General features: G+C 39.9%; 1 protein-coding gene across 2 annotated transcripts in view; it reads right to left on the reverse strand.

Moving 5' to 3' along the window:
* Positions 1-207: 207 nt before the first annotated feature.
* LOC137802577 (replication protein A 70 kDa DNA-binding subunit-like) overlaps positions 208-17,202 on the reverse strand; it is a 37,884-nt gene continuing 20,889 nt past the window's right edge. For both annotated transcript variants that reach the window (XM_068600549.1, XM_068600548.1), the window contains exons 14-17: positions 11,240-11,416; positions 10,973-11,080; positions 10,782-10,868; positions 208-3,742 (exon numbers count right to left, since the gene is read on the reverse strand). In XM_068600549.1, the coding sequence (XP_068456650.1) occupies positions 3,641-3,742; positions 10,782-10,868; positions 10,973-11,080; positions 11,240-11,416 (474 nt within the window). In that variant the 3' untranslated portion in view covers positions 208-3,640. The remainder of the gene's footprint in view (positions 3,743-10,781; positions 10,869-10,972; positions 11,081-11,239; positions 11,417-17,202) is intronic.

A 17,202-nucleotide genomic window follows, 5' to 3' on the forward strand; every position in this document is an offset into this window, starting at 1 on the left:
ATTACTTGAGATTCATAAAAGACAACTGAGGCAAAACATACAACAGGGTAATCATGAAATGTGTGCTTATTACCACTCAAAATTCAGATATCTACGAGTAAAAAATAACTTTATTAATCTCTATCCATTTCCTGTGTATAGTTTAAGCTTTTTTACCCTAACTATCTATTTATTATTACCTCACACAAGTATACGTCACACGTTTTATTCAGTCTCGGTACAGTTAACGCCTCAACACACCAAAACACTTCATTCGCTCTTACACTCTTCATGTGTTTTGCGACATATCTGAAAACAATGTTTAATGAGGCATTCAAGATTGAAATCTGATGAGTGCATTCCAGCTTTAAGAAAATGTAAAACTTCAAACGTCGACCAAAACAAAATCCATACTTCTCCCAAGGTAACAATAGCTGAAAGCCGACTGAAATGTTCTCCTGATTTTATTAAAGTGACCGAGAAAAGCATATTGTGTTTTGAACGCATGCGATCATACAAGAAGAGTTATTGTAATCTGTTCAACCGCTGAACGAGACAAATGAGCATCAATCTGTATCGACATTGAAGGGATTTTTCTTCTTCGAGCAGTTATTGGGAAATTGTCATACAGCTTTAGGCGCATTGGGGGCACACTTCAGCATGCAGGCATTAAATATCACATTTACACACATCTGGATTTTCTACAAAACATGGAATTTGTTGTCAAAGCTAAGAGCCAATCAGCTCTTCATTGAGAAAACAGCCGGCGTTTCACATCACGCCCTGGGTTTTGCAGTCGATAAAGAGCAACTGCGGCGCCTGGCTCCAAATTCAGGTCATCGTTGCCCACATGTGCATGATGTCAGAGCAAGTTGGGGTCAAGTCGGACAGGAATTTAACCTCCATGCAACAATTCTGCAGAGGCCGGGACCATATTAAATGAGCCTATTACTTGATTGACAGCTTGAGAGACAACTTCCCAACGGCAATAATTGTACCATGTACACAGCAAATGTCTGACAGCTTCAGTTACGTCGCCACATTTGGTAAATTTGAAATGTTCTAACAAACTGAAGGATGTAGTGTTCCGACTAAATTATTTTAGTCTCATGAATGAACCATTTAAATAACCTTTTTGTTTCAGCTAGAAAATGCATCTTTAGAAAGATGAAAATAGAGCTCATGGGTAGGTTCACTAAATGTGAATGGCACTAAATACATGTGTCAAAGACCTGTGTCTCCACTATAAATGATAGTAACCTGATGGTTTCGGGTTGTGGTGTTGCACAACCTGGAACCATGACACACACCCCCACACACCCACCTGAACTACAGTGTGTTTTAAGATAAGACTGCAGTCATGTAGACTGTGATCAGGCCTACGACCTCCGTGATAACCACGGCTCATTTCCATTCGCTGTCCTTGTGGCCTCACATTCTGCAGATAGAGACAAACTGCATATTCACCAGAATGAAGGTCCCACATTCCCAGAAAGAAGATATGACAACCTTAACAGCAATTCAGTTCACTACTGCTTAGCACATCACATTCAGATAAAGTTCTCTTGGGGTAATACAAAATAAAGTATTTCTCTTAATCTCTTCAGTGTCCTCCTCCGTCCCATAATGCCTCGGGGCTGCCGAGTGACATGTCTCCATCTTAAGTCTCAATCACCAGCAAGGCTTTAAGTTAGAAATGACAGACTGCTTTTTAGATTTGCTGAACAGAACACAGTTACACCCGGTGCACCTGCTTATGACAGAAAAAAAAAACCTGGCACGGGTTTAGAGTAAAGCGAACTTTAAAGTTGTCACGTTTCTAATAGTGTGGGACCATTCCATTGGGTTCATCAGTGGCACATGAATTAAAAGCACCTTTTAATCATTCACTTAATTCCTTTTATACTTTTGGTTTAAAATGCAAGTCTGTATTAGTATCAAGCCGCTACGTTGCTCATATTAGTTTTGCTTGTGTTGTTGTTAAAAACAGATGATTAGAGACTTTGGCCTCAGAACACTGAACAAAAGAAAAGAAGGAAGTTAAGGGAAAGGTGACACTGGGATGAAAAGATCAGTGTGTGCGTGTTTAATCTCCCCAACCTCCACACACTCAGCGTGGCAGCAGGCAGGAGATGGTGCTGATGGTGCTCAGAGTGAGGGGAGCAGACGGCTCGCTGCCAACATAAATCAGTGCCATGCCCTTGAGCCACACCTTTAGCTGAGGCACAACACAGAAGCCCTGTCCTTGTTTTCCAGTGTCTGAACGTAAACCAACAGTGAACAAAATGTGGCTTCAAATGTTCCGGCATTGAATTTGAACTTGATTTAAACCGTGTGAAACGGCTATCCATAGAGCATTAAAGAGTAAAAAGCCTGATCCATCAGTTTAATGTGTGTGATTCTTAAACAGGGTTTCTGCTAGGTTTAACTGAGGGACAACATAACCTAGTATTAGTCATCATATCCTATTAACCTCATTAATATGATTCTTTAATATGTTTGTTGTTGGTTGTTTAATATTCACCACCCGCCAAGACAAATTCTTTGTATGTGTAACATACAGAGCAAATACATTTTTCTGATTCTCCCAAGCAGTACAGATATATCAATAATTCCTGTTGATAAAAAATACAATTGTATTGATTTATCAAAAATTTAAAAAAAATATACGATTGAAATTCCTTCCATCCATTATCAGCCTCTTATCCGGGGTCGGGTCGTGGAGGCAGCCGGCCCAGCGGGCCGACCCGGGCTTCCCTCTCACATGCAACTCTTTCCAGCTCGTTCTGGGGACCCCGAGGCGTTCCCAGTCCTGCCGGGAGATATAATCCCTCCAGCGTGTCCCGGGTCTTCCCCCGGGGCCTCCTACCGGTTGGACGTGCCTGGAAATTGATTTAGGTCTTTGCTGAAAATCCCTACTGGTTTGTTTTTGAGCAGTTTTTTTTAATTTTTTTATTGAGGCTAAATAAGATGCTTGGTGGTCAGTTAATCCCTCAGATTGCCTGCTAAACTGAAATGCCTAATTCTATGTTCCTACAAGTGAAATACATTTCATCACGTTTCTTTTTTACATTCTTTAATAGTGCAGAAACAAACACTTCAGTTTTTTAAATTGAAAGAATAATTTTAACAAGCTGAAGACAGTAAATCAGTTAAAACTAATTTCAACACGTGAATCTCCCACTCATGTTGGCCAAGCTTTCAAATTTAAAACAGAACAATGACAATGAAATATCTGACTCATCTAAGTCTTACTCATCTCACACTGAGCACCACCACCACAGATTAGTAACAACGATGAATCATTTGTAATAAATAAAAAAAAAACTGAGTATGTACAATACAAGAAATAACTTAAAATGTGTGCAGATCTTAAAACAGTTATTCACAATCAAATAGTTGAAGCTCTTTGTTAAAATGTCAAATTAAAAAGGTAAAAGTCAGTTAAATCTTGTTCTAGTGCTTCATAAATGGCCCGTTGAAGGAAGTGAACAGCTAAATATCAGTCCTTTGTTCGGCTGCCATGTCATCAGATGAATCACTGACCGGCCAGCTGGCGCCGTCAGATATGCTCGGTGGTGGAAAAAGTCGGACACCAGTCAGCGACCAACAGAAGCAATGTTTGATCCCCAGGCAGTCGTTTGGATGACTGGGACTGTATTCAGCTGGTCAATTTGTGGATGTTACTGAGGAGTCTCCTGCTGTATTCCCTGTGGTCAACTGGCTGGACCTCCATGACGATTACCTTCACCCGACTCTCATCCTGAGGAGGGAAGGAAAATCTTAAGTTATGTGCAGCAACATCTGATGAAAAGACATTTCAACCATCTATGATGGAAATCATTCAACAAATGAATGCTGGTGGAGTACTGAACAGTCATCTGTCGTTGGCTGGTCTTTTTTTGTACCTTCTTTATTGTTTAATTTTCTTAAATTGAATACGCTTTGCTGTTTTGTTGTATATGTTGAGTATTTTGCATACCTAATATTTATGTGTCTTCTACATAACGTTGCTTGCTGCTGCCACAAACAAATTTCCCCTTGAGGATGAATAAATGAATGATCTATCCATCCATCTGGTCATGAAAGTTTTCCAATTTATTATGTGGTGAAACTGAATAAGATTCACACAAACAAATGATGAACTGAAGAAATCTTGCAGCGTCCTTGGCTTGTCATCAAGGCCTCCTCTTTGGGAACCACTGCTGTCGATACACATGACAAATTCAAGGATATTTCTACAAACGCGGGTCTATACTCTAACTGGAGAACCTTGAAAACCTTTGTGGCGACTACAACTTGTAAGGGAAGACTGTGTAAGAGGTGGAATACAATAGAACTTAACAAAAGCAGCACGTTTAGTACAATTTTATCTCAAATTAAAAAAGGGAAAAACTTCTAAAAGTATGTTCTAATATAACTTTTTGCACATTATTGTGTGAGTAGAATAGAAATATAATGCCACATGGGAATCAATTGTTATTGTTAGGTGTATGCAGAATTACCATTAGAAAGCGTAAGCCACACTGTTCAGTGTCATTCGCGGGATATAATTCACATCAACACATAATTTTCATTAAAATCTCACCAGAAGGAATAATCCCACGACAAATCATTAATCAATTAGCGAATTAGCCAGCATAACCGGCATCAAGGACTTAATATTTTCATTATCTTATGTATGATTTAACACTATTAGTATTTTCAATTTGCATCTACCTGAGGATAGCAGGAACATTAAACAATACGGGGGGCTGTCGAGACAAAGGTTCCACTTGACAAAAGTTAAGAACTTATTTAAAAATAATGGTCTTCCTAAGGACGGGGCACTGTGAGAACGACGGCTCGTTAATTTAATGTGTGTGTACTAATATTCCAATCACATTCGGAGAAAACAATTACCCAGGGGCCTAACATTCAAGCCCTATTCGCTGACTCGATTTCAGACAGTCGGGTTTTTCTTTGACAAATTAACACAAGGCAATTTCTGGATGCTGGCACACTGACAAGTCGATAAAAACACACCCCTTCACACACTGGCAGCAGACACACCTTTTAGTGCCTCACAGAGAATTAATGAAAATCTGTACTGAACAACAACATTACATGAAACTGAGGATCCTTGCCGATAAATTGGGATAATTAAACTAAACAGAATACAATAAACCAATATGAGTAAGAATTATATCAAATCTATAAACATCCCTTCAGCTTCTTCAGATGTCAGCATGCTATTACAATAAACTAAATTGTTGAACATGGTAAACATTTGACCAGTTAATGACTAGCATCTTAGCATTGTCATGGTTAGCATGTAGCTCAAAGCACCAGTGGACCTCAGCACAGCATCAATAGCTGCTCACGCAGCTGTAGACTCAGCCAAGTTATTACATTATATCCTGTATATTTTACAGTTGCAAACTTTTCTATGTATCTTAACTTCAAAAGTTGGCACCATTGCTAGATGTGGCATAACAAACAATCAATAAAATAGAGAAACGGCACTGATGAAAGAAATAGGGCAGCAGTATTGTAAAGAGTGGCAAGAACTATCTTCTGACACGTTGAATGAACATTTATACTGAAAGGCTGCTGTATCGTTAAGTGTCTGTTAATTATTTCACCCACCCCGTCATGAATGCTCATTGTCAGATATGAGTTATGGAAGAAAGTAACAGAACAAATTATGTACATTTTCATATTCATAAGGTAGCTTTGAGTGGCAGCTTCAAGGAATATTTCTGTTCATCATTTACACTGGTCGCTTTCTCCTTCAGCCATAGAAGAATCTCCTCGACCTTTTTAACATGCACAAGGACGGCTGAAAGACCTTAATGTGATGTTGACAAGGATTACCAAGTGTGGTTTGTTGATGATGTAAAGTGAATGTGTTAAGTGTGTGTGTGTGTGCGTGTGTGAGAGACTCTCAATGGCCTGCCTCTGACACTAATGTATTCATTGAGACTAAATCCATTTATTCACTTCAGACACATTCTTACGCAGACGCACACAAACTACATACGTCTACACACATTATTATTACAGTATATGTAAAGCAAACATACATCCAGCTTGGAATAGACTCAAACACTCATAACTGCGACCCAATATATTTTATCTAGTTATCAGTTGAAAATTAGACACTTTCCTGCATTATAAGTGCATTAATCATATTTGTTAGTCTTTTAAACAAATGTAAAAGATGTGTATAGGGAAAATGCACTTGTTTGAGCTCAGTAAATCCAATCCTTCAGGCCAAATCTGATCATTACCATTAACTGAATTCTATTAACTCCACTATGAGATGAGATGGGCCTCTACTACCCTGAAGTGTCTGATTCACTGCCCACGCTCGTGCCTCTGAGGGGCTCAACCTTAATGAAACATGACAGACACTTAGGATGGAATGTTATTTAAATACTATATTGCATTTTTTGTTAATTGGTTTAGACTCTAATTTACATCCTCCTCAAAGTTATTTGTACATTTATCAGTTTGAGATCTTTTCATAATACAGCAGCTGTCTTCACATCATAAACTATCAAGGTGGAAAATGTGACATTCTTCTTATGGCATAGTTACTGATGAGCGGCGGTCACCACAGTGGCGAGTGTACTGTGTGCTTTCAGAGATCACTTGACGTGGCGATGATGCTACAGCAGCTTTCAAAATATATTCTTTCTGAACAGAAGGATGGAGCCGCTGCCTAAACATACAAAACAATCACTGCCGTGTGAAACATCAAACGTTCCAATCTTCAAAGCTCCAGACTCACACGGACTACAATACCGATAAGGGGCCAGTATGCTTCAACAGAAGTGCTTGTTGGATGGCCGAACAGCACTTGAAATCATCTCACTGCGCACCTTTCTGATGCCCGACTTGGGGGGTGGCTGCTTCCCACATTTTTGGTATCTTTCCGAAAACCGACAATTTGACAATCAAGTCCAGTTCACGGAGGGTTGGACAGGAGTGCAAAGGTGAGAAAAGTAGGCAGGGAACTTGAACTTCTCCCTTTAGCTCTCCAATTTCACTCTTTCATTTGAACAGCTGAGAGCAACACACACACACACACACACACACACACACACACACACACACACACACACACACACACACACACACACACACACACACACACACACACACACACACACACACACACACACACACTTTACTTATTGTCCGTGCCTACGAGCTTTCGCCTGTGCCTAACGCCTCCACCAGAAGGACATTTTTACACAAACATACTATCTTAGTCAGAATATCAAGAGAGGAAGCAACACCTGCTGCACCAGTGGAGAGAGCAGATTGTGCTTTAACCACCAGGTTGATGGTTCAGTCACCGTCTTCCACTGTCCATATGCTGAGGTGTCCTTGAGCACTGAACTCTGTGTTTTATAGCAGCCCACTGCTCTTAAATGTTTAGGATTGGTAAACGCAGAGATCACATGTCCTGTATGTACATGTACTGTACTGTATGTATATCAAAAATGTAATGAATTTCAAGTCATATATTATCAGCAACTGTGCAGCAGTAAATGTTTATAGTTGATGGCTCAGAACAATTTGAGTGCATTGTGCTTGTTAAGTCAAACATTGGTAGTTTATAATCTTTGCTCTGCCCTAAAATAACTTAAACCTGAGTTTCTATGCAAGGGAAAAAAAGCAACTGTACAATATGCTCTGGAGCACAGTCTTTCTTTCTTTACGTCCTTGTTATGAAAAATGACAAAGCACAAATTTTGTTATTTCATTAATCTTGTTGAGCTCTGACACGTCATTACATTGTTCTATTTTTATGAAGACACTGTGGTAGATGTCGGATCTTTTTTGTCTTGTGTTACACTCAAAGGTCTATGGGAAGTAACTGAAGATCAGGTAGACAGACGCACGGAACAAGTGAATCACATACTCTCTTTCTGTTCTGTGCTCGTCTTTTTGAATCAGAAGTTTTGAAACAAAACAGTAAACTTTAAATGACAGAAGGTAAGATGAAGTCAGAACACATTGATAAACCTTGTGTGCAACATGTGTCTGCTCAAACCTCATTAGCTCTACTTCGTGGCATACTGAAATGATCAATTCTTAAGTTAGGGCTTTGGTTTAAAGACTACAAAAATATGCCAGTAAATAAAAGGTGCAGCAAACGGGTAATACATCTGTATTGTGTTGGTGGTGTTGACATCAATTCCAATAAATGTCACCAACAGCTATCAGCACATGCCTGGTGTTTGGCACACTTCTGTTCCTCACCTTTGAAGTGTGATTCACAGCTCCATCATTATATACTTTTAAGATGTAGCGGGGTCTAGTGCTAAACTGAGCTAAACAATGCATCCGTCTCACTTTCTCTGCCTCGAATACTGGCATTCGCCGCAAAATACAGACGCAAGTGATGAGTGCTTATTGTCAACTTCATCAAAAGCACAGAGTGTAGGATTCCTGAGGATCCATAGGAAGAAATGAAATATATTTATAATGTGTTCATTGGTGTATAATAGCCTGAAACAAAGAACCGTTGTTTTGGGAGAGGCTCACCTTCAGGCGGTCTGCTGTATTTGCACTGCTATGTTTCTACAGGAGCCCAGAACGGACAAACCACACACTGGCTCAAGGAAGGAATTAGCACAGGGGTATTGACTTGGTTGACTTCTTTAACCACACCGCTAGAAGTCTGTAGAGTGTAATGACAACAGATTCTCTCAAATATCTTGAACACTGCAGATGTGAAACATTTTCATTTCTATTCTTTGCTTTTGTACATCTCTGGATTCACACTTCTATGTCCAGGTATCCACGGAAATTTGCTGTGGATGTCCATGGTGGTCAGAGGAGGATTAACAGAGCACATCTGGACTTGTGTCCTATGCCTCTTTTCTGAATTGCAGCCCTGAAGACCAACTGTATTTTGAGTTCCACTACTAATCATCGGTATGTTGTTGTATGTTGTGACCAACACTTCTTTATTGTGGTCTGTAATGAAAATCGCAGCCTCCGGCATCTGCTGAGGCTTCAGGCTTATTCTTGTACAATATTGAGTAGCAGTGGTGTGTTGACATTTACAGTAAGCAGACAGTCAAGACTATTTAATTTTGTGAGTGAACATTCCTCCTCACAGCAACAAAAATCACTGAATTTTAAATTGAGCAGCAGCTAAAGAAAATGTGCCTTTGTGACGGAATGTCAATACTTTCCGTAGACTTTGCGCAACTCCTTCTTAAAAAGGGTTTTACATTATTTTCCAGACTATAATGAACAATGTGTGATCTTTGCATAGCGTTCCTTGTAGGTTTTCTTGGGGTCGGGACACAAACCGTTCAGAGCTCATCCTACATTTCAATCATTCCACTCAGACTCTCGGCATGTGCCCCCAGTATCAAATTAGCCACTGAATAATTAAGCTAATTAGGCTTAGACAGACAATAGCTAAATGCTAATTAGTGCCTAATTAAGAGAAATGAATCCACAGCTGTATTTGTTTTCTGTTACCCAAAGTGCACTGGTGGCTACATAACAACTCCCTTGTCACTGTGAAACTAATTGAAATTATTTTGGATTCATGTTGTGTGACTGACAGTGCGTTATGATTATATTGCATTTACGCATCTTGTTTTGTGGCTTTACATGCTTGGGACTGCAGTTCAGCCGAAGATAATAACTGACGACAAGACTGGTTGTTACAAATTCATGAAAGGCAGGCAGCATATTAATTAAAACCACATATCTCAATGTATTATGCTCAGACGATGCAAAAAAAAAAGAAGTTACACAGCCAGTATTTCACTCACCATATTTCCGTAATCCTCTGTCCGAAAAAGCGTCATCAGTTCATAAGCAAGTCATAATCCACCAGCAAGGTAGCTTTCTGGTTCTGGGTTGTAACTAGAAGTTTCCCGGTGCCCCACTGACCAATCACAGCGCATGTTAATGGTTATGCTGCGCCACTGACATATACGTCATATACATCCACGCCATCTATCAGGCCCGGCACATCAAAGAATCCGCCCTGCTTGTCAAACTAAAGATCTGATTTGTTGAAGACCATGACAATCAACCACAACGTCCACTCTCAGTGTACCTGCAAAGGCCTGCTTAAACTGTTTTGCTTCCATAGACAACAGAGAGAAAACATCTGATTGGATGAAAGCCTGCTGCCCTGAAAAGCAATGCTGAAGGCTCATGGCTAAAAGCAAAGCAACATAGGAAGACACGATCTATACAATGAGAAAATAGCTATAACTTTGTGAATCTGTTTAAGCCTGCACTGAAGGCTTAGAAGGCCCGACAGCCCTCTCACCTCTGTCTGCAACCGCTGCTGATCCATAACCACTTTGTGCCAATCAAAATACTGAATCAGCAAACACTACAAGCTTTGCCTCCTCCTGATCAAATTCCTTCATGAGTCACCAAAAAACCTCAGGGAGTACAATAATAATTATATTATAATTGACAAATATTAAGTCCAACAATTTCAGAACTGAAATAAGGCAACTGTCATTAAATTAACCACACACACACACGCACACACTTATTTTGAAAGTCCATTTTCCCAGAACTATTATTATTGTACTGCTGGTGTATTTGTTCAGAACAGCGATAAGACAGCAGTTTGTGACAGACATACACTAACCAATGAGGGTCAAGTTTTCCTGCATGCAGAGATCATTAAAACATTTCTCACAGTTTGCAGGACAATGACGAGCACCACTGTACGACATAGTCAGCGCTTTCATTCCTGGGAAACTAAATTGCATCGCATTGTATCAAATTCTATTGTGCTCGTGTTTAATGCAACTTACGTTGTACGTCTCCAGCTTGACTCGGTTTCTGAAGAGGTGAGTTGTGAAGTTGACTTTCTGAAAGACTTCATCGAAAGCAGTTTCGTCCTGACGAGCACACACATAACAATGTAAATACAAAGTCACCGCAAATGGTTTACAGGAAACAGTATGTGGTAGCATATCCCTGTTTGTGTGTGTTAGTGTCTCACTGTGTCTCTGAGCTGTCCCAGTGTTTCTGCAGTGTGACCTAACAGGACCTCAGCTGTATCCTGGAAGCATGTCACCCATTGGTTATCCCCGAAGTCTGCTAAGTTGGCCTGAAAGTCGGACAGAGAGAATTAATGAAAGGGCGAGAGATTATTCATGTGTGTACGTTAGAGTGTGTATGCGTGATCACATGTTACAATTTTCCTCAAAGTTAGTGGTACAGCACATGTGACAAACAAGCACACATTATGTACACTGTATGCACTTACAGAAAGTAGGAGTCTGTATTTGAAGTTGGGGAACTCTCTGCCACACTTTTCGCAGCGATACAGTCCGTTCTGTTGGTCGATGACCTTCTTGCTGCAGCCTGCAGATGGACAGGCCTGGTACAGACAATTCTCCTTGCGAATGTACAGCACTGTCGCTATACAGCTGAAATAGTCCGCCTGAGAGGAGAGAACAAAAATGGGAGCGGAAAAACATATAATAATGGGAATTAGAGCTTTGAGATCAATAAAAACTAGCACATTACATCAAACAGCTGCAATTTGAAGCTACAGTTAATTTGCAGGTGCTGCCCTTTGAGACAATATTGTGCTGAAGAGAAATCTAACCTGCAAATCAACTTACATAATTGAAAAACTAGCAAAGCAGACCTTAAACACTAATTGTAATTAGTTTAAGTCACAGAAAACATTTGTGTATTGTATGCTATTCTAAACTTTGTAAAACCCGGTTGCAACCACTTGGAGAATGTGAAGGTAGTTATCTGATCAAATGACATCATGACCAGACATAGTGTTGCATTAACTACATTCTTTCATTAAAAACAGTGAAATAATTAGGAAAACTACAGGACCACTGTGGTGGTAAGAAGGAAGTGATGATATAGGAAACATTAGGGTACCAGTGTTATGGATTATCTAGTTTCTCTGTTCAACTGTCAGCTTTTTGAATGTGTTGCTGATTGCTTGTCATACTGGCAGATGTTGATAACTGAAGCACATAACATACCCATCTGATTCTTTTCCCCCCCCAGAGTCTTAGACTTGAATAATTTAAGCCTAAACTACTGAACAGACACAAAGTTTCTCCTTTCTGGCTGTATTTGAGAGGCCACATGACTAATATACTGTAAATTATGCAGCCACATGCCCCTGTGACTAATCCACTTGTGCAATCGCAACAGATAATTATCATGTATTATTATTATTATTATAAGTGTAGAAATATTCCAGTTACTGTCTACATAAGATCAATTTGTCATTTTTCATTTAGCATTCTTCCTGGCATGTCTTTAAAAACTATTAAAATAATTACAGAGTCAGTAGGTACTGGTTGAGGTACAATCTTTGTTTTATCTTCCGGATGATCGAAAAGGAAACCCACGCATTAAGGAGATATAAACACGTATGGTTTTACAGACTCTAAAATTTCATTTTTATGTGTGCCAGAAGAATTTTGAGGATCGCAAAGGATGCTGCTACGCTTTTCAAAAGCACAAATCTTGAAAAGGTGTACAATCAATGGACAGGAACAACAGACCCCATCAAAGCATTTGTTACGTAGGAGGCTGCAACTTGAGAAATGAACAAGATGCCAGGTGGCTGAAGCTGCAAGAACACAATGAGGTTTCACTAGTTTACAGTGTGTTAAGAACACAAAACAGTGGTAGGGTCCGATGATGACTTTCAGCACATGCAATGCGTTAAACTTTTTTTCTGGTTACAACAGCAGATTAGCTTTGACACATTTAGAATGGGCAAAGAAACATCAGTAAAAAAAAAAAAATCTGTCAATAAATGAAAAAAGTTGTGATGAATTCCAGTTGCAACAAGTTCAGTCAACCACATGAGGAAATGGATGGTAATAACCGTACAGGCCATGCTCATTTATTATGACCATAATGTAGCTGCAGGTGACGGGCACTGGGAACAAGACAATGACACCATCAGTACATAAAGTGTGCAGTGATGAGTTAATGTTTCTCTCTAATGTTGTGCTGTGTTTGACTTGATCAAACCGTCGCATGGATGATGTGTTCTTGACAAAATAGTATGAGTATTCTTTTTGTCATTTTGTTGTAAAATCTTTATTGCTATTTTTATATCATAACTTTGCCGCACGCAGCAAATGTCGTGAAATCAAAGCCCATTAAATTGAAGTAAAACAAGGAAGAGCAAAGGTGCTCCTCGTAGAGCAGACAGGGCATCCTTCGACAGTTTTAATGATGTGAATATAATGTGAATAAATAAGCTGCTTATGGTGATAAAATAATCAAATCTAATTAAAAAAAATGGTATCATCAAGTAAAACTGTTGCCAACAAGTAAGTCCAGCTAGCAGATGCACGCTGTTTACACATCTCTATTTGACTTCCAAACAATCTTGGAACAGTTTAAAAAGAGAGCAGAGGGAGTTTGAGAGGTCCATGCATAATAGATGCAAGAAGAGACGAATCCCTCTCTCACACATAAATTGTGCTAATGCGAACATGCACGCACGCACACGAGTATGCAAGGTTATATGCATACACCCAAACTTACACATCTGCAATACGGATACAATGGGTTTAACTTCTTTCTGTTTTGAATTTCAATTAAAGTGTAAACCGTCAAACAGAATCACATTAAAATGCAGCGATGTCACGGTAATTTAAACAGATATTAGCACCTAAAGCGGCAGAACTCACACTGTGTAAAATCAACAGCTAAAAAGGAAAGAAACGCTAACTCTGAGGGGAAAGATGCAGTTCTTCCGTCCTGTTAAGAAGCACAGCATTCAATTACCATAAATATAAATAAAAAGAATGCACACAGCAGACGAACTGTGTCTCCTTGGGAAGAGGCACGCACATGTAGACGCCTGCATGCAAACACACTCATGGATATAAAGCACAGTGCAGTAAATACGATACACGTGCAAGAAACCACACACACACACACAAAAATCCCTTTTCCTTGCGTCACCAGAGGGTATTTCATCTCCCAGGAGAGCAGGCCTTAAACAAGATGTTGGAATTACAGCCAGCATTTTAAATGCATTCTAAACAACAACTACAAGCAAGCGCTGGGCCAGACTCATTACTAATGTTGGCCTAAATGAGTCTATCAAAGACTCTCTCTAGGACGCTGGCCAAATTTACACACACTGACTGAGCAAGGCTGCCACCGTTACACAACACACACTTTCTGTAAAGAGTTCAGTAAAAGCTTTGAATGTGGCCATTGTGTTCTCTGCATCCCTTGTGAGATGATTGATGTTGTCCTGTGTCCCCTCGACCTCTACAGATACTGTCAGTCAGACTTAGAGCTCTCCGACACTTTCTTCCCGCTAGCTAACATTGACTCACATCCTCATAATCTGTCCACCCATCTATCTACCCAGTGCCCATGCCACACAGCAAGAACCCCCGGAAAGACTTACTAAGAAGGACCTTTTAATTAGGAGAATTTCTCCCGTTAGCAACAGCCATCACCCCCTCAATTCCCGGCAACACTCCACTCCCATGTTTCCGCCCGCGTGCCTGCCTCATCATATTTTTCCGACTTGGGCAGATTGGAGCGCTCGAAGGCTGAAGAGGTGGGAAAGCAATGGGTGGGGAAGGTGGTAGGAGGGTGGACGTGGTACGAAGAAAAGAAAAGAACAGGACGCTTTCTTTAGGGGATTGTTGAAGGCTCGTGATGCTGGCAGATGCCACAGAGGATGTGAGGAAAGAGGTCAGCAGGGTCTGGACCATAACGCTTCCATCACAAGTAGACCACATGAAAATTAATCCCCCTGCATTTGTCATCATCTCGCCCCTTCTTTTCACTGCTTCTGTGTCTTTTTTCGGCTCCCTCTGTATTCCGGTGTGTACACAGAAGCCTTCGGGCAAAGTCTTAACCTGAAGCACCATGAGGAGAACCGAGAAGAGCAGCATGACTAAAACGCTCACAGACAAAAAAAAAACCCTCTAAAATATGTGTGAGACTTACCTAAAGATTCATACACATGCACGCATATAAACACACACAGACCGAACCGTCTGAAAATAGTTGTCATTGTTATCACACCAAATCCCTGTGTCACCTCCTGGCACCTAAATGCAATTAAAATTTGAATGTGGAAGGGCAACCAAGTGAAAACCTACTTCACATAATTGACGTGGCTGCACATGCCAACTTAAATGCTTGTCCCAAAACCCCGACACACACACACACACACACACACACACACAGTTACATTAATTAGAAATGGCTTGCACATGCACACACACACAAATTTGATTATTTCAAAGTAAAAGCCAATGATTTGGATTCCATTACTATTATCGAAGCCGCAGCCTTAGTGTGTGACAAACAACCTCTTCCTAAACGCCGTTCAGTTACAGAAACGGTTTGGGTTACACATGGCACAGAGAGAAAAGAGGAGAAGACAAAGAGAATAAGCAAAGGTAAAAAAGATTTTAAGAAAAGAAATCAGAGCTTGAATTTTTTTACATGTTCTCACTTTTAAACACTCCTTTCCGTACATCTGCCAGTTAACCGTTTCCATTTGTATCCTTTTCTAAACTACATGTTACTCCTCTTTCTTAGTCACCACACTCTTCACTCAGTTTGAACTTTTTTTTCCTGTGGCCTGGTTCCCTTCCATCAATTAAGTTTAAGTGCCTGGATTTTCATCCCATCTCTGACTCTTCCACATTCTCAGACTGCACTACTTCCCTTCTGGTAATGTTATGCCCTATAGGCTTCCTCAACTCCAACACATAATTAGAAATTTTCATTAGAAACGACATTGATCTTGAAGCTACCCATAAGTGGCTTCTAATTTAACGTGAGGGATGAGGGAGACTAGTCGGAGATAAACCTAATTAATTTGATAGAAAGTTTATGAGAAGCACTCACCACCTACATTCACTCTGCATTATTCTGTGCTACGACACTTCTTAAAATGGCACACGGTTTAATTTGAGAGTTCTCACATGCTTCTTCAACGGCATATGTGAGCTTCACTATCTCTCTCCCACAGCTAAAACAAGAGAACCATGACTCTAATCCATGAAGTCAAAGAAAGGCACAGCATAAAACAGCTCTATTTACAATGAATGGAAGACTGACTGTGGATTTATGTTTGACTAAACGCTTACATTCAAATGAGACGGACACAATCCATGTCTGTTCACACAAATTCTTGTCTGGTTTTAAATAAACGGCCATCAGTGTAATCTCTATATGGCGAAACAAAGACCATTAAACTGTCAAGTGTTATGACCCCGTATCATTCTTAGTGGCAGGGGTTATTTTTAGCATGCCTGATGTCCATGCGTGTGATTTTCTAAACTCTTTCTTAAGTGCTTAAAGATGAATTTTGCTGTAGGTTATGCCATATGTGCGGCTAGGGAAAGCATAACCCATAGTAAGCGCGTGCAAGGGAAATATGTCTAGTCATGCTCTTGCCCCAAGTCCATCAACATAATGGATTTGTTCCTGTGTAACTGCAAAACTTTGGTTTTAAAGAATGAAGCTCTAACTATTTGATTCTCAAAAGTCTGTGTTTACTGTGCTTGTCTGACAACATTGAACGGTTTTCTACCATCAAACTCTGTTGTGCTGCAGCTTTGCTGATGTTACGTCATTGTCGTATTCCCCCCATCACTTGTCTTTAAACGGTCGCAAGCTGCCCAAGTGAAAGAATGATTTTCTGACTCGCAGTTCAATCTGCTTTTAGACAAAGTTTTCAGAAAGAACCGGCTCAGAGATCCAAATAAAACAGCAAAGCAAATGGATTCATTTCCACCTGATTGACGGTCGATCCCTTGTTGAGACTCAAATCAGAGCGGGTCTACGGAACTAAAACTTATGTTACAAAGACACATGTAATACAGTTAAATTGTTAGTATCAAAGTTGAGTAACATGAAATAAATCTGCAACATCTTCAAGCAAAACCCAAAAAGTGATCATCAAAACTATATAAAAGATAACTAATGAGTTGCAGCTTTATTACTGTTAAGCTAGTTATCTATGACAATACAATGCATCTGATATAAAAATAGCCAGGGAATTAACAAGACATCACCAAAAACTGCTTCATGTGGTACTCACAGGTGTGCAGTACCAGAACTTCTACATTTTGCTCTTTGGCTCTTTTGCTCTAGTACTGGCACGTGTTTTTTTCACCCACTTCTAGCTCTGGCTTAATGGTGGATTATTTCTTTTTTTAAAGATAAATTAATCCAAACTACCAATAG

Source organism: Clinocottus analis, unplaced genomic scaffold (assembly GCF_023055335.1).
Source record: "Clinocottus analis isolate CAN_PGR_092001 unplaced genomic scaffold, fCliAna1.0.p SCAF_5, whole genome shotgun sequence".
NCBI classification, from domain to species: Eukaryota; Metazoa; Chordata; class Actinopteri; order Perciformes; family Cottidae; genus Clinocottus; species Clinocottus analis.